The sequence below is a fragment of the Mustelus asterias genome, chromosome 6 (assembly GCF_964213995.1).
Source record: "Mustelus asterias chromosome 6, sMusAst1.hap1.1, whole genome shotgun sequence".
In the NCBI taxonomy this organism is placed as follows: domain Eukaryota; kingdom Metazoa; phylum Chordata; class Chondrichthyes; order Carcharhiniformes; family Triakidae; genus Mustelus; species Mustelus asterias.
Window position 1 is genome coordinate 136,792,912 of NC_135806.1, and position 27,159 is coordinate 136,820,070.

General features: G+C 44.0%; 1 protein-coding gene across 5 annotated transcripts in view; it reads right to left on the reverse strand.

Annotated features, from left to right (window-relative positions):
* The window catches only part of htt (huntingtin), a 222,177-nt gene that overhangs the window by 59,527 nt on the left and 135,491 nt on the right, over positions 1–27,159 (reverse strand). For 3 of the 5 annotated variants that reach the window (XM_078215138.1, XM_078215139.1, XM_078215137.1), the window contains exons 33-42: positions 26,733–26,788; positions 26,109–26,257; positions 20,935–21,071; positions 15,681–15,797; positions 13,323–13,445; positions 11,787–12,019; positions 7,326–7,468; positions 5,846–6,053; positions 3,304–3,442; positions 1,293–1,472 (exon numbers count right to left, since the gene is read on the reverse strand). In XM_078215138.1, coding sequence (XP_078071264.1) covers positions 1,293–1,472; positions 3,304–3,442; positions 5,846–6,053; positions 7,326–7,468; positions 11,787–12,019; positions 13,323–13,445; positions 15,681–15,797; positions 20,935–21,071; positions 26,109–26,257; positions 26,733–26,788 — 1,485 coding nt within the window. Of the gene's footprint in view, positions 1–1,292; positions 1,473–3,303; positions 3,443–5,845; positions 6,054–7,325; positions 7,469–11,786; positions 12,020–13,322; positions 13,446–15,680; positions 15,798–18,089; positions 18,114–20,934; positions 21,072–26,108; positions 26,258–26,732; positions 26,789–27,159 lie in introns of all 5 variants that reach the window. The other 2 variants (XM_078215136.1, XM_078215135.1) reach the window with 1 other exon arrangement.

Consider the following 27,159-nt stretch of genomic DNA (forward strand, 5'->3'; position numbering starts at 1 on the left):
ACCAGGGAGTAGTTGAGGTGAATAGCACGGTGGCACTGTGGTTAGCACTGATGCCTCACAGCTCTGGGTTCGATTCCCAGCTTGGGTCACTGTCTGTGTGGAGTTTGCACATTCTTCCCATGTCTGCGTGGGTTTCCTTCGGTTTCCTCCCACAGTCCAAAGATGTGCAGGCTAGGTTGCCCCTTAGTGTCCCGGGATGTTAGAGGGATTAGCAGAGTAAATATGTGGGATTTCGGGGATAGGGCCCAGGTGGGATTGTTGTCAGTTCAAACTCGATGGGCTGAACGGCCTCTTCCTGCACTGTAGGATTTCTATGATTCTAAGATACATTTAAAGGGAAGCTTGATAAACACATAAGGGAGAAATAAATAGAAAGGTGATGTTAATATGGGTTAATATGGTTAGATGAAGTGGGTTAGGAGAAGGCTCAAGCAGAGCATAAACACCAGCCTGTTCCCGTGTTGTAAATGTATCTAATTCTATATCCCCATCTGGACCAGGTCAGGCGCCAAAGGCCTCACTGGAGAGATTTCTTCTGCTTGCTATGTCACAGGCTAGGTTCATGCATGAGGAAAGCAAAGAATCCACTTAAGATGGAGGTCCACCCAATAGCCAGGCCACCTAAAGGACCTTGGATGGATGCAAATACAGGATCTGATGCCAATAGTCACGAGAGAAAAACTTTCCTGGCTGAAAGTGAAATCATTCCAGGCACTGTTCAGTGCCAAGGTACCCAAGAAATGTGGGTTGAGAGAGGACTAAAGTGTCATCAGAATCACCCTTGGTCCCTCTGTGCTGACCCTCGACAGCACCCTCAGAATTAGGGTACGATAGGAAACGTCATCACAAACAGTCCTGGGCCAAAACGCAAACAGAGCCTATCCCATAACATAGCCAGGTTGCCTCCTCCACAGAACACCTCTGGAGGTTAACCATATTGCTCACAGTTCAAACCTGTTCATGTGGTGGGCACCCTGAATCCATCAACCCTCTCACTGATTGTCTTTAAGTCTTCCTAATCCTAATGGTAAAGTTTTAAATTAGCAACACCAAATGATAATTGGTGCAGCAACTCTTTTGATTCTCTCCAACCTTCTGTGCACAATTGGAATGCCCCTAACCCCACCAAGGTCGAGTTCAACCAGATCAGCAAAGAGAGAAACTTTAACTTCATAGAATGGGCGTTTCAGATGCTCACCAGTTTAAGACCAATGAATTACTGGGAGCTGGAAGAGTTCAGTAAATGGGTTATTATGGGTAAATGGGAGCACATTCTGGGGAAGACTACTTACTGTTGCAAGATTATCACATCGGGACTGGATAGCTTGAATAAAAAGCCCACTGGCAGCAGAATTACGGTGAATAGCACTGATAAAATCTTGGACCGGAGGTTCATGAGAGAGATTGATGAGATCTTGAACATGATTGACTATCAGCCAAGTCAGGTGCTCAGAATCGTGAAGATTTTGACACTGGAACAACATATGGCAGAAATCAACATCCATCTACTGTTTTATGCTTTGACATCCTTCAGTCTCGCTTCCCTAACAGCACTGTGGGTGCACCTACACCACATAGACTGCAGCGGTTCAAGAAAGCAACCCACCACCACCTTCTCAAGGGCAATTAGGGATGAGCATCAAATGCTGGTCTGATCAGCGAAGCCCGCATCCCATGAAATAATTGGTACAGTGGCACATTGGTTAGCACTACTGCCTCACAATATCAGGGACCCAGGTTTGATTCCCAGCTTGGGTCACTGTCTGTGCGGAGTCTGCACGTTCTCCCCATGTCTGCGTGGGTTTCCTTTGGGTGCTCCGGTTTCCTCCCATAGTCTGAAAAATGTGCTGGTTAAATGCGTTGGCCATGCTAAATTCTCCCTCGGTGTATCCGAACTGGCGCCGGAGTGCGGCGACTAGGGGATTTTCACAGTAACTTCCTTACAGTGTTAATGTAAGCCTACTTGTGACACTAATAAATAAATAACAAATAAATAATAAAACTTCTCACAAACAATGAAAAACACTGCTTATCCTCTTCATTTTTGTTAACTGGGGAGGTGATGGCTTCGTGGTAATATCGCTAGACTATTAATCCAGAAACTCAGCAAATGTTTTGGGGACATGGGCGGCATAGTAGCACAGTGGTTAGCACTGCTGTTCCACAGCTCCAGGGACCTGGGTTCGATTCCCGGCTCGGGTCACTGTGTGGAGTTTGCACATTCTCCTCGTGTCTGCGTGGGTTTCCTCCGAGTGCTCCAGTTTCCTCCCACGGTCCAAAGATGTGCGGGTTAGGTTGATTGGCCATGATAAAATTGCCCCTTAGTTTCCTGAGATGCGTAGGTTAGAGGGATTAGTGGATAAAATATGGAGGGATATGGGGGTAGGGCCTGGGTGGGATTGTGGTCGGTGCAGACTCGATGGGCCGAATGGCCTCTTTCTGCACTGTAGGGTTCTATGATTTCTATGACCCAGGTTCAAATGCCGCTACGGTGGTGGAATTTGAATTCAGTAAAAAATATCTGGAATTAACAATCTACCGACGACCATGAAACTATTGTCGATTGTCGGAAAAACCCATCTGGTTCACTAATGTCCTTAGGAAAGGAAATCTGCCGTCCTTACCCGATTTGGCCTACATGTGACTCCAGAGCCACAGCAATGTGGTTGACTCTCAAATGCCCTCTGAAATGGCCTAGCCAAGGACAACTAGGGATAGGCAATAAGTGGCCAGCCAGTGATGCCAATGTCCCACAAATGAATTAAAAAAACTGCACTTTGGATTATATAAGACTCCATATACATTATATAAGACTCCATATACTCAAACAGTGGAACAGACTCAATGGGCCAGATTCTACTCCTGTTACTGCTGAGGGTTATGGAGAAAGACCAGGATACTGAGATCAGAAAGATGAAGACTTGCTGCAACATAATAAAATGGGGAAGCAAGGCACAATAGACTGAACTACCTAGGTTTCCACCAATTGCTAGACATGGGGAAGAGGTGGAGGATTGGAAAAGGATTAGCTCATGGGCCAAACGGCCCTCTATGGGTGCCAAGGTAACCGTTGGAAATTGAGATGAAAAAGATGTCTTTCACAAACAAAATGGCTGAGTTGCCAAGTGGACTATAATTACTGCCTTTTCACTAATCTTTAAGAACCAAATATGGAAGACGAGAGAGAGAAAAAAAGCAAGAAACTGAATTTTATACTAAGACAACACATATTCTGTATGATACAAATTTCGAAATCATAATCTTTTGCTTTACAACTCAAAAAGAACTGTTAATGAATCTTACCACATAATCGCAGAAAAGAATCAGAGCTCCTCTTCGAACTATTTCTCTATTGCACATACCCAACTTAGATACAGATTTTGAATCTTCATTTTCAGATATCTGAGGACTCAATAACTTTGTGCTGGACAAGCTGTGTCTCCTGTGTTTTAAAACAAAAAGAGTTGACATTTCACAAAAGAAACAGCACTTTTCTAATAAAATAAAAACCTCAACTCCAAAAGCAGCACGGGTTCTGAATACAGGAGATAGCCACGCGATACAACTAAGAGTTTTAATGTTACAGGCTACTACGCACGTAGATACTCAGCAGTGTGGAAAATTGCCCTGGTATGTCCTGTCCGTATAAAGCAACTCAAATCCAATCTGGCCAATTATTTCCCCACTCGCAATCATCAGTAAATTGATAGAAGGTGTTATCAAACATTTTATCAAGAGACACTTACACAAATAACCTACGGACCGATGCTCAGTTTTGATTTCACCAGGGCCACTTGGTCCAAACATGGACAAAAGAGCTGAACTCAAGAGTGATTATCCTTGATTTAACCCAATGTGGCATCAAGGAGCCCTGGCAAAATTGAGATCAAAGAAAATCAGGAAAAATATCTCCACTACCTGGAGTTATAGCAGACACAAAGGAAGATGGCTGTGGTTGTCAGAGACCAATCATTTCAGCCCCAGGACATCACTGCAGGAGTTCCTCAGGGTACTGCCTAGGCTCCACCATCTTCAGCTGCTTCATCACTGATCTTCCCTCCATCATAAGGTCAGAAGTGGGGATGTTCACTGATGATTGCACAACGTTCACTACTATTTGCTACTCCTCAGCCTGGCAATGGCCATCAAGAGAATCTAACTATCTCCCCATGACATTCAATGGCATTACAATTGCTGAATCCCCCATTATCAATAGCCTAGGGGTACCATTGACCAGAAACTGAACTGGATCAGCCATATGAACACAGTGATATAAGAGCAGGTGTGTACTACATACTGCAGCAACTCATCAAGTTTCCTCCAATGCCACCTTCCAAACCCACAACTACTACCAAGGGCACTAGATACATGGGAACATCACCATCTGCAAGTTACCCTCCAAGACACTCACCGTCCTGACTTGAAAATATATTGTCATTCCTTTACGACTGTCGCTGGGTCAAAACCTTGGCACTGCCCCCTTAACAGCACTATGGGTGTACCTACACAGCGGTTCACGCACCTCTTAATTAGGGATGGGTAACAAATGTGCCCTAGCCAGTGATGCCTATATCCCATGAACAAATAAAACAAAGTACTTGGAAAGATAGGAAAACAGGCACACAGTCTGCAAGGTCATAGATTTTTGAAATGTTTTTCATAGAATCCTACAGTGCAAAAGGAGGCCATTCGGCTCATCAAACCTGCACCAACCACAATCCCACCCAGACCCTATCCCCATAACCCCATACATTTAGCCTACTCCCCCTGACACTAAGGGGCAATTTAGCATGGCCAATCCACTTAACCTGCACATCTTTGGACTGTGGGAGGAAACCGGAGCACCCGGAGGAAACCCACGCAGACACAGGGAAAACGTGTAGACACCACACAGATAGTGACCCAAGCCGGGAACCGAACCCAGGTCCCTGGTGCTGAGAGGCAGCAATGCTAACCACTGTGCCACCGTGCCGCTCATCTTGAAGTGGGGTGGGAAGGATGAGTTGGACTGAATGACATATGCCAAATCAGGTTGTTGTACAAGTTGGAGCTGATATTGCTCCCACAACAATGTATCCCCTGTCATTTTCAGTGATCAAGGGAGATGGATCGGGAGGTCACTGGTATGGGAGGCAATCAAGTGAATCGTTCTGCACAGGAACAATGCCAATAACTACAATTCTTAGCAGCCAATTGCCATAACTGCTTTAAACTACTGCTCTATAGAAGAGAAAGGGCATAAGCTCTTCACTTCTGGAAGATAACAAGTGCTCGGCAAGCAAAGGGCATGAACCTGCAACCAATAGCAGTGTCTACGCGTACTATTGACAAGGAGTGTGCACATGACTGAAAAGAATTGAACAAGAGTGCGTATGAGAACATGAATAAATCTGACAAAGCGAGCCATGTGCCAGAGGATAATTGAACAAACATTAGCACCAAGCCAAAAGGGGGAGGCATTAGAATAGGATACCATAGAATTGGTTAGGGAGGGAGATGTAGGGGAGAGGCAAAAATAAAGGTGGGAATTTCAGAGCTTAGGGCCTCAGCAACTGAAGGCACAGCCACCAATAGTGGGTGAAGAAAGTGGGGAATGGACCAGGGATAAATTGGGGGAGGGTAGAGATCACAGAGGGTTGTAGGACTAGAGGAGGTTAGAGAGATAGGAAGGGTGGAAGCTGTGGAGGGAACTGAATAAAATGCTGCAGGACAGAGTTAATATATTTTATCAAGTCCATTCCTTATGCACTCAAAGACAGATTTTCATATGCAAGAAGCATCATATAAGCACAAGATCCCGCTATACTGCGTAGAGATGCAAGCACCTTTTGTTCGTCTTACTTACTTTGGAGTCTGATGCACCTCTGACCACCAGCTGTAATTTGTGTAGTTGACGAGCAGCAGGATTTGGCACCAAAGCAGCACCAGAGACGGGTGGGTAGGAATAATGGACTGAACCAAGACATTCAAGCTTTCTAATGTGTAAAAGCTCCCGTCAGAACCATTCCCCACAATCAATTTGGTGGCAGCTGCAGTGATTCTTCTAAACATCCCTGAAAGAAAGAAATGCATTTATATAGCGCCTTTCATGACCTCGGGATGCCCCAAAGTTTTTTTTTTAAATCGCCTGTGAAAGTTTGTACACTTTGAAGTGTAGGTGTTGTTGTAATGTAGGAAACGCAGCAGCCAGTTTGTAAACTCCCACAAACAGCACTGCAATAGAGAACCATAGAAAAGTTACAGCACAGAAGGAAGCCATTCAGCCCCTCTTGTCCATGCCAGCCCGAGAACAGCCAGGTGCCCTTTCTAATCCCACCTTCCTGCACTGGCACATAGCCCTGTAACTTACTGCACTGAAGGTGCAGATCCAGTTCCTTGTTAAAAGAGTTTAGGGTCTCTGCCTCCATCACCAACAATTTCCAGACACCCAGCACCCTCTGTTAAAAAAGCCTTCCTCATGTCCCCTCTATACCTACTGCCACCTATCTCAAATCTATCTTTCCTGGTTCTAGAATTCTCCACCAAGGAAAACAATTTTAACCTGTCCACACTATCTCTTCCCCTCATAATTTTGTACACCTCTATCAAGTCGCCCCTCAGCCATCTTTGTTCCAAGGAAAATATCTCCAATTTATCCAATTTCTCATCACAGCTACACTTTTCTAGCTCTGGTAACATTCTTGTAAACCTCCTCAGCGCACTCTCCAGAGCAATTACATCCTTCCTGTAATGTGGTGACTAGAACTGCACACAATGCTCCAGTTGTGGCCTTACCAGTGTTTTATACATTTAAGCCTAAATGAATGTGACATTTTGTTGTGATGTAGGTTGAGAGATATATATTTTCTCATACGTCAGAGATAATTCTCCCGCTCTTCTTCAAACTCGTGGCATGGGATATTTTATATCCACCTGAGGGGGTCGGCGTGGCCTCGGTTTAACATCTCATCTGAAAGATGAGACCACTGAGAGCGCAGCACTCCCCTCAGTAATACATCAGGCAGGTCAGCTCAGAATCACGTGTTCCAGATCTGGAGTGGGGCTTGAATCCACCACCTCCTGACTCAAGTACACTGAGGAAGCACTGCATCATCCATGTTGCCGTCTTTCAGATGAGACATTCACCCAAAGCCCTGTTCACCCAAGTAGAGAATAAGGCTGGAATAAGGGTGCATGAATACTGGAAGAAGTTCAAACGTACCAAAAGCCCTTCAGTTGGATGTAATCAAGCGATGGCCCAAACATAAGCACAAATTTCATGTTGGCATTTATTAAAACATTTCACAGCTAATAAAATGGCTTCCAGAAAGGACTGTCTACATTACCTGACTTGAAGATATGTATGAGGCACATTAGCAGAGTGCCAACCTGCTGACAGTAAAAGGAATGCTGCTGCTCACTCATGTCCACTTTCAGCTGTTTGTTCACAATGTCCTCGAGGAGGATCCCCACCATCTGTAACAGGAACCTGCACAAGAAAAAGATGCACCAGTCACTTCTCTCACGCAAGATAGCCCAGCAAAAACAAATCCACAAAAGTAAGTAGAGCAGGCTGTTAAAAATACATGAGATCCTTGGCTTTACAGAGGCAGAGTTTACGAAACGTCATGCTAAATCCATAAACCACTGGCTAGGCCTCAGCTAGAGTAAGAAGTCTCACAACACCAGGTTAAAGTCCAACAGGTTTATTTGGTAGCACGAGCTTTTGGAGCGCTGCTCCTTCATCAGGGGAGTGGAGGATTGGATTCACAAACAGGACATATATAGACACAGAGTCAATTTACAAGATAATGGTTGGAATGCGAGTCTTAACAGGTAATCAAGTCTTTACAGGTACAGACAATGTGAGTGGAGAGAGGGTTAAGCACAGGTTAAAGAGATGTGAATTGTCTCAAACCAGGATAGTTAGTGAGATTTTGCAAGCCCAGGCAAGTCGTGGGGGTTACAGATAGTGTGACATGAACCCAAGATCCCGGTTGAAGACGTCCTCATGTGTGCGGAACTTGGCTATCAGTTTCTGCTCGGCGATTCTGCGTTGTCGTGTGTCTTGAAGGCCGCCTTGGAGAATGTTTACCTGAAGATCAGAGGCTGAATGCCCGTGACTGCTCAAGTGTTCCCCGACAGGAAGGGAACACTCCTGCCTGGTGATTGTCGAGCGGTGTTCATTCATCCGTTGTAGCATCTGCATGGTCTCACCAATGTACCATGCCTCGGGCCATCCTTTCCTGTAGCGTATCAGGTAGACAACGTTGGCCGAGTCGCAAGAGCATGTACCGTGTACCTGGTGGATGGTGTTCTCACGTGAGTCTCACGCATTGTCTGCACCTGTAAAGACTTGATTATCTGTTAAGACTCGCATTCCAACCATTATCTTGTAAATTGAGTCTGGTGTCTATATATGCCCTGTGAACCCCATTCTTCACTCACCTGATGAAGGGGCAGCGCTCCAAGAGCTCGTGCTACCAAATAAACTTGTTGGACTTCATCCTGGTGTTGTGAGACTTCTTACTGTGCCCACTCCAGTCCAACGCCGGCATCTCCACATCTCAGCTAGAATAGTTTAGTTTATTGTAAAAACCCCTAGTTGCCACATTCTGGTGCCTGCTCAGGTGCACTGAGGGAAAATTTAGCATGACCAATGCAACTAACCTGGGTAACTTTGCATGATTTGGTTGCAATGTGAAGCAAGTCCCGACAGGCTCATGGAAGCAGGCCAGTTCAGTATAAATTTAATTTTAGTATGAGAAACAAGATATTGATGGTGAATTTAGCACGGCCAAAGCACCTAACCAACACGTCTTTCGAACTGTGGGAGGAAATCGGAGAACCCGGAGGAAACCTCCACAGACACGGGGAGAACGTACAGTCACCCAAGCCGGGAATCGATCCTGGGTCCCTGGCGCTGTGAGGCAGCAGTGCTAACCACTTTGCCACAGTTTTCAGGGTAACTTGCTTCAGGGAGGATGTCAAGGTCTTGGAGAAGGTGCAGAGGAGATTTACAGGGGAAGAAGGCCTTCAGTGTGGAGACTACAGAAACTGGGATTGTTGTCCTTAGAACAGAGAACATCAAGGGGAGGTTTGACAGAGGTGTTTGAAATTATGAATTGCTTTGACAGAGCGCTCAGGGAGAAACTGTTCCACAGCCATGAAGATCAGTAACCAGATTTAAAATAATTGGTTAAAAAAAGGGGAGATTTTGTTAAGACCATAAGACCATAAGACATAGGAGCGGAAGTAAGGCCATTCGGCCCATCGAGTCCACTCCACCATTCAATCATGGTTGATTTCAACTCCATTTACCCGCTCTCTCCCCATAGCCCTTAATTCCTCAGTGAATTGTGATGATCTGGAATGTACTGTCTGAAAGGGCAGTGGAAGTAGATTCAGTTGTAACTTACAAAAGGGAATTGGATATCTACCTACGATGGAAAAATTCTCAGGGCTTCGGGAAATGTGCAAAGGAACTGAGACTAATTGGTAGCCCTTCGAGAGTACCAACATAGGCATGAGGTGTGAACAGTCTCCTTGTGTTGTATGACTTTATAATCAGGCAGTGCATAGTTCTTGTGGTCATACATAAAATGTGTCAGCTTAGAAGGCGAAGGCTGGCAATTTTTTGACTGAGGAGGGTGTCACAGCCAAGTCCAAGGGTCTCTCCATTCAATGCCCACTCACCTTCGTGACCAGCAGAAGTCCCTGGACAACAATCAGGAATATGAGGCCTGGTTCGTCCAGGAACCCTGAATCCAACTGATGCACCCCAGCGGATATAGCTAACCAGACATATACGAGGGGTTAGAATAGAATCAGACAGTGCAGAAGGAGTCCATTCAGCCCATCGAGTCTGCACCCAGGCCCTATCCCCATAACCCCACATATTTAGCCTGACTAATCCCTCTGACACCAAGAGGCAATTTAGCATGGCCAATCAACCTAACCCGCACATCTTTGGACTTTGGGAAGAAACCAGAGCACCCAGAGGAAACCCACGCAGACACAGGGAGAATGTGCAGACTCCACACAGACAGTGACCCAAGCCGGGGATCGAACCCGGGTCCCTGGCACTGTGAGGCAGCAGTGCTAGGCACCGTGAGGCAGCAGTGCTAACCACTGTGCCACCCCTTGAACCAAGGATCTTCTCATAGATGTGGTTCAGTTACATGCTGCCTCTATTATATCAACTGTCAGGAGTCAGGCCTCTTTCTAAGTCTTGCTGTCTATTCCCACACAAACATCGTGGCCAACCTCAGCTAACCATCACTAATGTTGTACTGGTTATAGGTATCTCGGTTATCATCTCCAATCTCAGACAGGCTGAAGCATTAAGCCACAGTTATGCAAATCCCGTGCACAACTTCAAATTGGACAGATTTTAATCTCACTTTAGACAAGAATATCCTTTGAGGTCTGAACAGCAGCTCAGGGAGAGTCCGGCCAACATGGTTGAAGGTTAGGTCACCAAAGGCAGAGTTTCCAATGTTGCCAATGGGAAGACGGTCTCCTAGCAACTCTGATTCTCTTTCCCTGAGGAGATGATGCTTGAAGCCTGCTAGGCCTCATCCTGCACGAGGATTGTCCAAAATCAGCAATCCTCCTGACTCTGACCCCACATCATGTAAAAGATGCTCCAACATGTGGGATCTTACCATAAGGCCACAAGGTATAGGAGCGGAATTAGGCCATTCGGCCCATCGAGTCTGCTCTGCCATTTGATCATCGCTGATATGTTTCTCAGCCCCATTCCCAACACCTTTTCCCAGTAACATTTGATCCCCTTATCAATCAAGAACCTATCTCTGTCTTAAATACATTCAATGACTTGGCCTCCCCAGCCTTCTGTGGCAATGAATTCCACAGATTCACCATCCTCTGACTGAAGAAATTCCTCCTTATCTTGGTTATAAATGATCTTTTGGATCCTAGTCTCGCCTACTAATGGAAACATCTTCCCCACGTCCACTCTATCCGGGCCTTTATATCCTGTTAAGTTTCAATGAGATCCCCTCATCCTTCTAAACACCATTGAGTAGAGACCAGAGTTCTCCAGCACTCCTCAAACACCAGGATATATTGGGTACCTCAGTCCATAGAGAGCAGCTAAGCTGACAAAGTCGGTGCAGACTTGATGGGCCGAATGGCCTTTCTGCACTGTAGTGATTCTAAGATTTTAAAATTCAGATGATTCGTACCTGCTGTATCTAATTGTGTGCTTCTAGTTCGATGTCCAAGTGTTTCAAAAACACGTATTCAAAAACACGGCACAGACAAGAAGGGCCAAAAGGCCTGTTTCTGAGCTGTAATTTTCTATGGTTCTAAGTGTAAAGTCCAAATATTATGTTTCTTAATGGGGCAAATATTTGTTTTTACCATGTAAGAGGGCTTTGGGTATCTTGCACAATAGACCACATCATTTTGTTTCAGGGATATCTGACTTGATATCTCTTACAAATGTCTCAATGTTTGGCATGCAATGAAATACTTTGAAATGCAGTCACTTTTATGTACATGACAGCCACTTTGCACACAGCTGGAACTCTCAAACAGCAAGAATCACCAGTTAATTTACTTTTAACACATGGTACACTTGCTTTAATGTCTCATCAAATGGACGACATCTCAAACAATGTGGCACTCTCTCAGTATTGCACCACATTGTCAGTCTACCCACAAGGTGTTGGGAGTTGGGCAAGAACTTATGGCCTCAGACTTGGAGGTGGAAGCAGCAGCCAGAGTGTGTTTGCTGCACTGTCTTGTCACTTTACTAGAACTTAGCAAGCCGCGAGTACCTGGCAAAGGTTTCTTCTGGTTTGCTCTGTGCCTCTTCATCCTGTTCCTCCAGTGGGATGGTCTGATTCCCTCGGTCCCTCAACATGCTAATGTTCTGGCAGGAAATCAAATATGGGGACAGGGCCAATTCCTGAACCCGCGACAGGACGATATCCTCGGTGGACTGAGAAATGAGGACCCGCAGGATAGCTAAGATACCCGATATCCAAAGCTGAACTGTTCCAACTGAGGCCTGCAAGATAAACAGTTTCCAATTATTATTCCCTTGGTACATTTTGGCGAGGGAAAAAAAATGATCGCTTGACTTCAAGATGATTTCTGAAGTCGAATTTACAAACTGAACGCTGTGCCCACTTTTTGAAGTAACAGTACTAGCCGACAACTCCCAACCAACACCGGTACAAGTGTAGGGTCATTCCACCTAAAGCAACACAGCAACTCAACCTCAGACCTTATTAAATAACAATTGTCATTTGTATCATGCACTTAACATATTAAAGTGGCCCGAGGTTGTTTCTTTATCTGAGGAAGGATGTCCTTGCTACAGAGGGAATACAGCGAAGGTTTACCAGGCTGATTCCTGGGATGGCAGGTCTGTCATATGAGGAGAGACCAAGTCGGTTAAGATTATATTCACTGAAGTTTAGAAGAGTGAGAGGGGATCTCACTGAGACTTATAAAATTCTAACAGGGTTAGACAGGGTAGATTCAGAAAGAATGTTCCCAATGGTGGGGGAGCCCAGAACTAGGGGTCAGAGTTTGAGGATAGGGAGCAAACCTTTTAGAACAGAGGCGAGGAGAAATTTCTTCACCCAGAGGGTGGTGAATGTGTGGAATTCACTACCACAAAACGTGATTGAGGCCAAAACGTTGTTTGATTTCAAGAAATTAGATATAGCTCTTGGGGCTAAAGGGATCAAGGGATGTGGGAGGAAGGGGGGGGGATCAGGATATTGACTTCAATGATCAGCCATGATCAAAATGAACGACAGAGCAGGCTCGAAGGGCCAAATGGCCTACTCCTGCTTCTATATTTCATACGAGGGTTATGGAACAAAACCTGGCACTGAGCCACATAAGGTAATATTAGGTCAGATGACCAAAAGCTTGCTTAAAAGTGGTAGATTTTAAGGACTGTCATAAAGATGAAAAAGAGGAAGACAAGTGGAGAGATATAGGAAGGTACTTCTGGAAGTGAGGGCACACAAGATTAAAATTAGGAATGCTAAATTGGCAGAGTGTAGAGATCTAGGCAGGTTGTAGGACTGAAGATATTACAAAGCTGGGAGGAGTAAGGACATAGAGTAATTTCAAAATAAGGAGGAGAACCTTAAAGTCAAGATGTTGCTTGCCCGGGAGGCACTACAAATCAGCGAGTAGAAAGTAGATGAGTGAATGGGACTTATTGAGAGTTAGAAACTTTGAAAGACCTCAACTTTGTGAACGGCAGAGCATGAGAACCCTGCCAGCAGTGTACTGGAAAAGCCAAGTCTAGAAGTAATGAAGATTCCTAAAGCCATTGCAGTGTGGCTTACCAGGGTGCCAGGCATTGCAAACATGCTCTTCAGCAACATGTCGACGGGTCGCAGAGATGAGGGTGCCACTGTCTCAAAGAGTGTATTCAGCACTCCTAAGGCCTCGTGCGAATCAAGGTGCATCTATCACAAACAAAAACAGAAAATAATGCAATTCATTTATATCTACTCTTTTCACGAGCAGAACTGAGCTCATGTTCATCAAGTCAACATTCAAAATATGCACTCAGCTTGCAGGTTTAATCCTACACAAATCCATTCATTCCCTGCTCCTTACCTTTGAAACCTCCTGCTGCCCTTTCAAGACAAGCCTCTACACTTGGATCTTCCAGCTCTGGGCTGCCACATGACTCCTCTTTCCATCACCATCAGAGAAAGAACCTTCAGTCATACACTTCAGTATTTGGATATTTTTTTTGAAGACCCCTTACACCTTGCTCAAACTCTCTACCTTGAAAAGTCAGCTCACTGTTTTACTCTGCATTCGATTCCCCTTCCCAGTGAAGCACTATAGTCTGTCCCACTATGTTAAAGGAACTGTGTGCAGTGGACAGGTGCACTGTAGAGTCTGGACTTTCTACTCGATTGTGCTGGTTCCTTCAGTGCAATTCACAAAAAGACTGTGGAATTTTCAGCCTAATTCATATTCCACTTGGCTCGAGTTTCTGCAATTTTGTGCGGCTAGTCTTAACAATATTGTCTGGAAGCAAGCTCCACCCACAAAACTAGCCACTTGCCCAGAGTGAATTAACCACAGTTTAAGTTAAAGTTTATTTATTAGTGTCACAAGTAGGCTTACATTAAAACTGCCCGAGTCGTCACACTCCGGCACCTGTTCGGGTACACTGTGGGAGAATTTAGCACGGCCCAATGCATCTAACCAGTACGCCTTTCGGTCTATTTGATTTGATTTCTATGGCTGTGGGAGGAAACCGGAGCACCCAGAGAAATCCCACGCAGACACGGGGGAGAACGTGCAGACTCCACAGACAGTGACCCAAGCCAGGAATCAAACCCGGGTCCCTGGAGTTGTGAGGTAGCAGTGATAACCATTGCCACCTTGCGCAACGCCCTCATTGTGGTTTCTGATAATAGAATCCTCTGCAGGTCTTCATGAATGATTTAAAAACTAAACAGACTCTTTTAAATTTAAAGTTTAATTAAAAGTGTCACCAGTAGGCTAATATTAACACTGCAATGAAGTTACTGTGAAAATCCTCCAGTCGCCACACTTCGGCACCTGTTCGGGTTCACTGAGGGAGAATTTAGCTTTGCCGATGCATCTAACCAGCATTCTTTTGGCCTGTGGGAGGAAACCGGAGCGCCCGGAGGAAACCCATGCAGACACGGGAGAGAACGTGCAAACTCCACAGAGACAGTGACCCAAGCCGGGAATCGAACACGGGTCCCTGGTGCTGTGAGGCAACAGTGCTAACCACTGTGCCATCTTTTGACCAAGGTACATTTTCATAACTTCTAAATATTATTTATGTTTTAATATATTTAAGAAACTGACCCCAACATCACTAGAATATATATTTTTTTAAACTCTGAATTTCATTAATGTACACGGTGACAGATTAACGCTGAGTAAAAAAAATATTTTTTCTCAAGTCTATTCTCAATTATTTTAACACAAAGCTGCCACTTTAATATACAAGGGTAAATTTTAAAGCAAATTTGTGTTTTAACATGTTGCTCAGATTATAGATTTTGAATTAGATTATATAAAAATGAGTTTCAGTGGAAAATTGAAGAAAACAATTTAAAAACGGACACAATTTGCACTAGAATCGGCAAAGTAGAAACACAAAACCTGGATTTTTACATAGGATTTTTTATTATTCACTGGAGGGACATGGGCGTCGCTGGCTGGCCAGCATTTATTACCCATGCCGAGTTGCCCGAGGGCAGTTGAGAGTCAGCCACATTGCTGTGGCTCTGGAGTCACATGTGGGCCAGACCAGGTAAGGACAGCTGATTTCTTTCCCTAAAAGAACCTTAGTGAACCATTTACATCACAGCAACAGGCCATTCAACCCAACTAACCCATACTCGTATTTATGCTCTACACAAGCCTCTTCACACCAATCTTCATCATAGTCCATCAGTGTATCCTTCTGTCCCTTTCTCCCCCATCTCTTTATTTAGCTTCCCTTGAATTGCATCCATTATTCTCCTCAACTATTCGCCACGGTAGCGAGCTCCACATTCTCACTACTATCTAGGTAAAAATGCTTTCTACACCTCCGTGGATATTACAAAACTAAATCAGGAGAGACTAGAAAAGCACGTGGAACAGTGCAAGTTGCTCACAAATCTTTTAGTACCAGAGCCTCCTTATACGCATGTTTGTACCTGCTGTTTGGCCAGCAATGGTAGAATCATATCGGCTATCTGACGGGAAAGACGTTTCCATTTATCCTCATTCTCCTTGTGACACTGTTGCAACACCAGGATCAACATCTCCAGGACCTGCAATAACAATAAAAAAAATCGCAGCAAATATTATTCTTACCACCTGCACCAAATTTCATGTCATTCTTCGAGAGAAACAAGAGTCTGAAAAAGAATTGTGATAGTGGTTTCCCCCCTCATAGAATGTAGAGATGGGAGAGAGGCAGGGCAGGGATGGAGGGGTGGAAAGCACCTGAGCTGTTCTTAAAAATTTCCCTCTGCTTTCATACCACTACTTGCTGCATTGGGATTTAGAGAGACCAGTGTTTTTAATCCACTCCCTTCGGGTACACAATGTACAAAATAGCTTTAATTCATGTCAAGTCATTAACACAGTAAAACGTCCCAAGGTGTTTCGCAGACACATTATCAGATAAAATTTGATACCATGCCACAGGAGGTAATAGGACAGTTGGAACAAGAGGTAGATTTAAAGAAACATTTCTGTCGGGGTGGCACGTTGGCACAGTGGTTAGTACTGTTGCCTCACAGCGCCAGGGACCCGGGTTCAATTCCGGGCTTGGGTCGCTGTCTGTGTGGAGTTTGCACATTCTCCCCGTGTCTGTGTGGGTTTCCTCCGGGTGCTCCGGTTTCCTCCCACAGTCCAAAGATGTGCAGGTTAGGTGCATTGGCCATGCCAAATTCTCCCTCAGTGTACCCGAACAGGCACCAGAGTGTGGCGGCTAGAGGAATTTCAGAGTAATTTCATTGCAGTGTTAATGTAAGCCTTCTTGTGACTAATAAATAAACTTTAACTGTACTTTAAAAGATGTGCAAGAGATAGGGAGGTGGAGAGATTTAAGGAGATAATTCCATTGCTTAGGACCTTGCCACCTGAAGGCACGTCCAATAGTGGGGTGATGAAAGCTGGGAATGCACGGAGGGCAGATTTGGGAAAGCACAGACATCCAGGAACAAATCATTCAGCCACTCGAGCTCGTTCTGCCATCCAATTAGATCATGGCTAATTTGCACCCACCTTGATAGCTTTTACTAAGAAAAATGAATTAATCTCAGTCCTCAACATTTTAATTGACTCTTGGCATCCACCCTTTTGGGGCAGAGTTCCAGATTTCCAATACGCTGCGTGAAAAACTGCGTTTTGCAACTAAACTTAATTATCAGAGTCCATGGAACTGCCGTCCATCAGAAGAACCCGAGGAGGCCATTCAGCCCCTCTATCCTGTTCCACTATTAATTACATCATGAACGATATAACTCCATTTACCTGCCGAGTTCCATATTCCTTTATGTACTTCTCTGCCAAAAAGCTGTCAGTCTGTCTTGAACGTTTTTAATTAATTACAACATCCACAGCCTTTTGCGGGAAGAGTAGGTTCAGGATTTCCACTGCACTTTATGAGCGTGCGCTTCATGACCCGACTATAATTTGATGGTTAAATCCCCTTGTTCTGGATTCCAAATCTGGCTCTCTTGCCAGTTTGAAAGCTTTAGGCCTAGTTTTGTAGAAGTACAAATCTGCCAACGGGATATGGGACTCAGTTGCATTGCATAAACATAGAGGTTTAGAGTCATAGAGGTTTACAGCATGGAAACAGGCCCTTTGGCCCAACTTGTCCATGCCAGCTTTTTTTAAACCCCTAAGCTAGTCTCAATTGCCCGCATTTGGCCCATATCCCTCTATACCCATCTTACCCATGTAACTGTCTAAATGCTTTTTAAAAGACAAAATTGTACCCGCCTCTACTACTACCTCTGGCAGCTTGTTCCAGACACTCACCACCCTCTGTGAAAAAATTGCCCCTCTGGATACTTTTGTATCTCTCCCCTCTCACCGTAAACCTATGTCCTCTAGTTTTAGACTCCCCTACCTTTAGGAAAAGATATTGACTATCTAGCTGATCTGTGCCCCATGATAGTCTGATGAGTCTGTGAACCATGAGTCCTGAATCCCAAATCAACAGAGTTTCCTGTGCTTAGCAGAATCAGTCAATAAAGTAGATAATCTAAAGGTGGGAGAACATGGTTCATACCTAGAGATGGGGTAGTGGGAAGAAGGGAAATTATGGGTGTTTTCTTCTGAAGATTCTATGTCCCTTTCACCCCCCATTTCAGAGCTAAAGATTTTTTAATATGTGCCCAGTTACAGTACAACACCAGGCACTTCCAGGAAGGCATCAACAATGGCAGGAGCAGTACAGAACTCCCAATGAACTGATCCAACATCACACCTTAACCATCAACTCAGCGAGAACTCCACACACACAGCAAATTCAACACTGTTCCTGAATGCTGAAAAGCTTGTTATAATAATTTTAACCATATAAGAATTAAACCTGCAATTCTTACCATTTCAAGATGTTTACTGCAGCTCTAATTAAAAAAAGAAAACTATGTTTATTAGAGTGTTTGGGCAAGACAATTGCTACACTGCAATTCTAACGAGCTGGAGCCACTGTGGAGATATTATTCAGCTCCATGCTATAAACTGATCTTTTGTAAATACAGAAGTTAATCTGTCTAACTCAGTACATTTCAAATATTAAAACAGACATAAGAGGTGGAACTTGGAATTAGACATGCAACTGATGAAGCAGAGGCCAGACTTTACACCAGGAACACAGACGGTATGAGACACAAGCAGAGAATGGTGGAAATAAATAGCAGGTCCGTGAGCACTCCAAAAAGGAAGTCTACTGCCCAGAATTATCAACCTTACATGTGCAAAAGGTTTACACCCAGAAGATTAACTCTCAGTTCTTTGTGCAGCTGCTGACAGATGTGCTGTGCATTTCCAGATCCAATTCCAGGTTCTTAGCAAATGCAGGTTTTTAAAAAAAAATCTCTGCAGATGGAATGCAAGGGAAGTGAGGGAGACAGAAGACCAGGCAACAAGATCAATATGATCGACACATAGCAAGTATAAAACAAAACATTCCAGTCATAAAGTTATGGAAACACCCAAGGGCCCCTGAATGTGAAACACCTGTACAGCAGGTTGTAAAGTAAGGGGGCGGATTGAAAAGGCACTTTTGGGATGCTGGGAGACAATGCTGAGGTGATCTTCAAGCATTACTTCTCACATAACCACACAGGAGGCCAAATGGGAATGAGGCAACTGGTTTCCATACCTCCAGGTCCCAGGCGGGAGGAGGAGAGGGAGGGACAGCTACTTTCTGATGCGACCCATGCACAATGAATGATGGCAAATGCTGTACTGAGATATAACATGCGTAATAAATAAAACTAGCAGTGTAGGAAGTTAAATTTGATTCTCAAGTAAACATTAACTTTCCCCAGTCTTGATGCGAATGTGCCAGGATCCAAGTTAATTGCTATGGTGGAACCAAGATGGTGTGAGAACAGATCGAAAAGAAGAAACAGGAGATTGGAACACAAGCAATATGCAACACTAAAATAATGAACAATTTACGCATCAGGAATACATGGTTGAAGATGGAGTTGAAGAGAACAGAGACATGTAAATGCATCATGATCATAAAAGTGTGTAAAGAGAAGATAGAGAAGGATGAAGCCATCAGTTGCAGGCCAGTCAACAACTGCCTCCCTCAGAAACCCCACACCCCAATTTCTAAGACATTCCTCCACCTGATATTTTAATGGTTAATTGGTTTAGAATGAGGATCTAAACGTGCGTTTTAATAAAAAGCAGAGAGGAACGTTTCATGAGTGGGTTGACTGTCTGTACGTTACTATTGCGACGACCTGTATAATAAATCAATTTCTGTGTTGGGCTGTCGCTGTACATTTCTGGCCAGTCATTCAGTTCCAAATGGAAAACTGCTTTGTTGCTTCATCAACTGTCCTGGGTCACATACTTCAGGAAAGATATACTGGCTTTGGATGGGGTGCAGTGCATTCACCACAATAACATTGGGGTTAAAGAGTTAATTCATAAGAATGGACTAGGCCTGTAGATTTGTGTAGTTTAGGATGATGTAATTAAGATGTGGTCAATAATTAAAGGATTTGATTGAGTACTTATAGCAAAGCTATTTCCCTATTTCATCAAACGGGATAAATTAGAATAAAGGTGGGTTTGAGTGCGTAACCTGAAAATCAGAGCTTGGTCAGTCAGGGACAATGTCAGGATGCACTGCTTCATAGAAAGGGTAGTTGAAATCTGGAACTCTGAGGCTGGGGAGTCAATTGAAAATTTTAAAACTGAGATTCGTGGATTTTGTTAGATAAAGCAATTAGGGCTCATATGTGGAATTCAGGCATAATATTCATCAACTTCCTACCTCTCCTGAGCCTTTCCAACAACTAAAAGGCACAAGTCAGGGGTGCATTGGAATACTCTCTATCAGCCCGAATGAGTGCAGCTCTGACTAAATCCAGAAACTCAACACCATCCAGGACAAAGTAGCCACATAGTGAGTTAACACTAAGGTAAATGCAAAATACTGCAGATGCTGCAATCTGAAACAAAAACAGAAAAATGCTGGAACAAAGGATCATCCAGACTCGAAACTTTGGCTCTATTCTCTCCCCACAGATGCTGTCAGATATGCTGAGATTTTCCAGCATTTTCTGTTTTTGTTGCAAAGTAACCACATGATCAGTAACCCATACATCACCGTAAACATTCACTCCCTCCAACATCAACACACAGTAGCCGCAGTATGTACCATCTACAAGGTGCAATCAGCAACTCGTCAAGGCTCCTTTGGCAGCACCTTCCAACCCACGATCTCTATCACCCAGAAGGGCAAACGAATAGACACCCCAACTCCAAGCTCCCCTCCAATTTACACACCGTTCTGACGTGGAACCAATGAAGCAGGGACAAAATCCTGGAACTTCCATTCTAGCAGCCCTGTGAAGATACTTCACCGCATGGACTGAGGCATTTAAGACAGTGGATCACCACAACCTTCCTAAGGGGATGGGCAATAAATGCTGGTCTCGCAAGTGATGCTTACATCCCATGAATGAAATAAGAAAGAAAAACTGAATGGCAGAAGACTGACTCAGGGCGCTCAACACCCTGGGGGCTTGGCAATCAAGACTGAATGTGCACTATGGTTACTTCATCCAGCTTTCAATGTCACTACATAATCCTGGCTCAATCCATAGATCACAACCCAAAGCACTGCAAAGAAGTGGGGAGGTAGAAGGTGAGGGGGTAGAGGTGCAGCGTTGGTTTTAGGAATAAATAAGTTGTATGTACCTGATGGTATTGGATGAGTCTCAGCAACATGGAAACCACCACTTCCTTCTGTGTGTCCAGCTCCTTGCCAGCATCAGCTTTATTGGTCCCTCGCAGCACAAAGAGGTCGTGAACTATCGGCTGCAGTGCCGGGATTGCTATTGCAAAGTACAAAATGAAAATTTGTCCACTGGAATCTTAAAACGGTTTAACAAAATAGGCAGAAGTTCTTCAACAAAGAAAAGGTTCACTCGATTGGTCCTTGGGATGAGAAGGTTGCCCCCATAATGAGAAGCTAAGCAAATTGGGTCTGCATTCTCTGGACTTTAGAAGCATGGGAGGTAATTTTGTTGAAACGTACAAAATTCTGAAGGCATTTGACAGGATGGATACGAGACGTTAGTTTTCCTATCTGGAGAGTCTAGAACATGGGGGTGTAGTCTTAAAGAGGCCGGTCATTTAGAACTGAGATGAGCAGAAATTGCTTCACCCAAAGCAGTTGTGAAGCTTTGAAATTCTCTCTTACAACAAACATAAATGTGAGGTGATTCATTTTGGTATAAATGTGAGGTGATTCATTTTGGTAGGACAAATTTAAATGTGGATTACAGGGTCAAAGGTAGGGTTCTGAAGACTGTGGAGGAACAGAGAGATCTTGGGGTCCATATCCACAGATCTCTAAAGGTTGCCACTCAAGTGGATAGAGCTGTGAAGAAGGCCTGTAGTGTGTTAGCTTTTATTAACAGGGGGTTGGAGTTTAAGAGCCGTGGGGTTATGCTGCAACTGTACAGGACCTTGGTGAGACCACATTTGGAATATTGTGTGCAGTTCTGGTCACCTCACTATAGGAAGGATGTGGAAGCGCTGGAAGGAGTGCAGAGGAGATTTACCAGGATGCTGCTGGTTTGGAGGGTAGGTCATATGAGGAAAGGTTGAGGGAGCTAGGGCTATTCTCTCTGGAGCGGAGGAGGCTGAGGGGAGACTTAATAGAGGTGTATAAAATGATGAAGGGGATAGATAGAGTGAACGTTCAAAGACTATTTCCTCGGGTGGATGGAGCTATTACAAGGGGGCATAACTATAGGGTTCGTGGTGGGAGATACAGGACGGATATCAGAGGTAGGTTCTTTACGCAGAGAGTGGTTGGGGTGTGGAATGGACTGCCTGCAGTGATAGTGGAGTCAGACACTTTAGAAACATTTAAGCGGTTATTGGATAGGCACATGGAGCACACCAGGATGATAGGGAGTGGGATAGCTTGATCTTGGTTTCAGATAAAGCTCGGCACAACATCGTGGGCCGAAGGGCCTGTTCTGTGCTGTACTGTTCTATGTTCTATACAAGTTAGGAGAAGGCCACTCAGCCTATCAAGCCTGCTCCACCATTAAATAAAACCACGTCTGATCTGACTGTAACCTACCACCTAACCCTGATAACCTTTCACCCCCTTTGTTCATCAAGACTTTACCTACCTCTGCCTTGAAAACATTCAAAGACTCTGCTTCCACTGGCTTTTGAGGAAAGAGTTCCTCAAAAGACGCAGCACCCTCGGAGAAAAAATTCTTATGTGTCTTAGATGGGCAGCCTTTTATTTTTAAACAGTGACCCCGAATTCTAGATTTTCCCACAAGAGGAAACATCCTCTCCACATCCACCCTGGGGATCTCATATGTTTCAATCAAATTTCCTCTTACTTTTCTAAACTCCAAGCCTAGTCTCTCCAATTTTTTCTCATAAGACAACCCATCCATTCCTGGAATTAGTTTAGTAAACCTTCATTAAACTGTTTCTAAAGCAGTTGCATCCTTCCTAAAATAAGGAGACCAAAACTGTACACAATACTCCACATGTGGCCTCGCCAATGCCCTGTACAACTGAACCGTAGCCTCCCTATTTTTACATTCAATTCCCCTTGTAATAAACAACATTCCATTAGCTTTCCTAATTATCTGCTGTACCTGTATACTAACCTTCTGATATTCATGCCCAAGGATATCCAGATCCTTCTGTATCTTAGAACTCTGCAATCTGTCACCATTTAAATAAGGTGCTTCTTTTATATTCTTCCTGCCAAAATGGACAATTTCACATTTGCCCACATTATATTCCATTTGCCAGATCTTTGCCCACTCACTTAAATATTCTGTCAATTTGTAACCTTTTTATGTCCTCTTCACAAGTTACTTTCCTATCTACCCTTATATAAATCAGCAACTATACCTTCTGTCCCTGCATCCAAGTCATTGATACAAATTGTAAAAGGTTGAGGTCCCAGCACTGGTCCCTGTGGAAATCCACTTGTTATACCCCACCAACCAGAGAAAGGTCCATTTACAGCCACCTTGATTCCTTTTAGCTCGCCAATCTTCTATTCATTCCAACATGCTACTCCTTACACCAAGAGCTTTTATTTTCCGCAATAAGCTTCGATGCCCTATCAGATGCCTTTTGGAAATCTAATTGCAGTACATCTACCAGTTCCCCTTTATCCACAGCATGTGTGACTTCTTCAAAGAACTCCAATAAATTGGCAAAACATGATTTCCCTTTCACAAAACCATGTTGACTCAGAGTGTTTGAGTCTTTCTAAGTGCCCTGCTATAACATCCTTAACAATAGCTTCTGACATTTTCACTACGACAGATGTCTTCTCGGCGATGCTCTATCATTGACTATATTCAAGGCTGGAATAGAAAGAGTTTTGGTGTCTCAGGGCATCAGGAAGATGAGCAGTGGGTAGGAAAGTGGAGCTAAAGCCAAAGATCAGTCATGATTGCACTTAATGGTGGAGGCTCGACGGACAGTATGGTCTACTCCAGTTCCTATCTCTTCTGTTTTGTTCTTAAACATTTTGAACAATAATTAAGCAACAACTTAAATTCTGAAAATTGAGAGCAGGTCCATCAGCATCTGTAGAAAGTCACCATCCACACTGCACCTTTCACAATCTCAGGATATCCCAGTCTGCCTTACAGCTAAAGTATTTTTGAAGTGTGGCCAGTGTTGGAAACATGGCAGCCAGTCTGGGCACAGTAAGATAAAAGTGATTAAGTAATCCTTTTTTCCCCCCCAATTATGTCGGTTCAGGGATAAATACCAACCAGGACACCAGGGAGAACTCCCTTATTCTCCTTCAAAATACCTCTTACACCCACCTAAGGCAGAAGACAGGGATTGTCTTATCTGAAAGACAGTAGCTCTGACACCAATGCACTCCTTCAGTACTGCACCAAAGGTCATATGATTGAGCCCCAGGAGTGGGGTTGAAACAACAACCTTCTGACTCAGAGGTCTGAATGCTATCCACTGAGCCACAGGTGACACTGTTAAAGCTTTCACAAAACAGCTACTCTGATCACCCAATACATGAAATATAGATCAGCTTTTGAGGTACGCCATGTGACATCTGTTGATGAGATCAGCGTTATATAATACAATTGTAAGCTTAAAAAAGTACAATGCACATTACAATACATATTTTCCACAATGTTCTGATGCATCACCAGAAAGTGAGGGAATATGACATCTAATTTTGAGAGACCTTAATCCCCATTTATCCAGTTATGTTCAGTACTCCTGGTGCAGACTCCAACATATCGTACTCAAGAGAAGGCTATAGCCAGCTGTGATTTGTAACTCGCTCACAGTCAGCCCTATCAGCAGATATCCAAGTAACCTTGAGAGCATTCCGGTCACAAACAAAACAGCCAAACAGCAAGTCGGAAGTTGGAAACACACACAGGCTGCATTTGACCCCTGTAGTTAGTATCAAGTTCTGCCGGTCACACAAAGCTATGCGACAAACTAGTTAGGAATCTCACTCAGAGAGTACAACTTGAGCTTCAAGTTGCAAAAATCACACAATGGAGCTTCCTGTTCCCATTCCAGCAAGTTAAACCCCACTCACCATTTTGTTAGGTTGAGTAGGAAAAATTTCAGCCCCAGGGAGTAGTCTGTTCTTCCAATTCCCATTAATTAGCCTGGCTGCTTGGTCAGTCTGGCATCAACGGCAGATCATCCTGAGCTAACTCCGTTCCAATCCTCCACCACCAGGTGACTTTGGAGCCAACTCTACACAAAGCAGAATTTTCTTTTCCCCCCCAAGTCCCAATCCTCTCAGAGTATTGGTTGTGAATACGTCTTGGATCTCTTAAGTTTTCAGTCCACAGTAAAATTACATTGGATACAGGGCAGAGAGAAGCCATTCGGACCAACCAATTCATGTCAGTATTTATGCTCCACTCAAGCCACCACGCATCCTTTGTCATCTACCTCCAACAGCATGCATCTCTAGTCCCTTGTCCCTTATATGCTTATCTAGCTCATCTTTAAATGCATCTATACTATTTGCATCAACTACTCCCAGGTGGTAGCGAGTTCCACATTCTCAGGGTAAAAGTTTATTCTGAATTTCCTATTGGTGACTTTCTTATATTGACGCTTTCTACTTTTGCACTTCTCACCAGTGAAAACACACTCTCATTGTGTCCACTCCATCAAAACTTTCCATTGTTGTAAAGACCTCCAGTAGATCACACCACAGCCTCGAAGGGAAAAGAGCCTGTTTGTCCTTGTCTGACCTTATGGCCTTGAGTTTTGAACTAAATATCTAAAGTTTTGTTTAAAAAAAGTCTTTCTTGACAGTATCAATGTACTTTCCCAACACTCAATTGGGGAGACGATGGCCTAGTGGTATTATCGCTGGACTATTAATCCAGAAACTCAGCTAATGTTCTGGGGACACGAGTTCGAATCCCACCACTGTAAATGGTGGAATTTGAATTCAATAAAAAATATCCAGAATTAAGAATCTACTGATGATCATGAAACCATTGTCAATTGTCGGAAAAACCCATCTGGTTTACTAATGTCCTTTAGGGAAGGGAATCTGCCGTCCTTACCCGGTCTGGCCTACTTGTGACTCCAGAGCCACAGCAATACGGTTGACTCTCAACTGCCCTCCAAGGGCAACTAGAGATGGGCAATAAATGCTGGCCAGCCAGCGACACTCATGTCCCACGAACGAATGAAAAAAAAAATCCCAACCAGCATCATTTCAGAAAACCAACACAACAGAAAATATTTTGCCATTCTGACTTTGCTGTCAACACTTGTGACAGAAGAATTTACAGCAGTTATGCAACACAAAGGATAAAAAAACGCAACCAGAATGTACGGCAGGGGAGAGTTATTACCGTGTGTCACAGCTTTCCGACCACTGGCCATGATCCCATCGCACAGTTGGATAATTTTAGGAATTCCGATGATCGGCTTGGAGTGATAGCGCTCATATGACAGCAACACCAGGAAGAAAAATATGTTTGGAATGATGGCCTCGGATTCCCTAACGAAATTGCAACAGATATAAGTATACAAGCAGGAAACCAGTGCCAATAATTAATCAGTATGACCAGGAGACACAAATGGGAATTTGGGAAAATAAATTTGAGAACAGATATGTGGGTGTTCATGCAGCGGCAGAGTGGTTAGCACTGCTGCCTCACAGCGCCAGGGACCCAGGTTCAATTCTGGCCTTGGGTGACTGTGTGGAGTTTGCACATTCTCCCCGTGTCTGTGTGGGTTTCCTCCAATGTGTCCAAAGATGTGCAGGTTAGGTTGATTGGCCATGCTAAATTGCCCCCAAGTGTCGGGGGATTAGCAGGGTAAATATGTGGGGTGACAGCAATAGGGCCCGGGTGGGATTGTTGTCAGTGCAGGTTCGATGCGCCAAATGGCCTATTGCACTGTAGCGATTCTATGGTTCTATGTGTATCATATCGGAAAGGACTAAGTTAACATTGGCCATTACTGGCACTCACCTAAACTGGCCCACCTCGATATATTCAAACTGCTTCAGAACAAACCCAATGAATACCTGTGTGTGAAAAGAAATCCAACTGTATCATATAATTGCATAGAATCTGCACAGTATCTCAACAAGGCATTTTATCTAACTACTCTACATCAGTGCTCACATGCCATATAAGCCCCCTTCTATCCTACTTCATATAACCCTAAACTCCTTGTGTGCTTCTTTCTAGCTTCCTGTTCCATAAATCTATGTTGTTTACCTTCAGAACTCTTGACTATTGTAGCGACTGCTCTGGTTGAAGATTGTTCTGAATTCTTTTAAAAATTCATTAGTGTCTCAACTTATATTTATGGGTTCCAATTGGAGTATCAGAGAAACCAAATCTCACTAATGTGTGGCCTATAGCGCATGGGTGACAGTGGCACAGCGGTTAA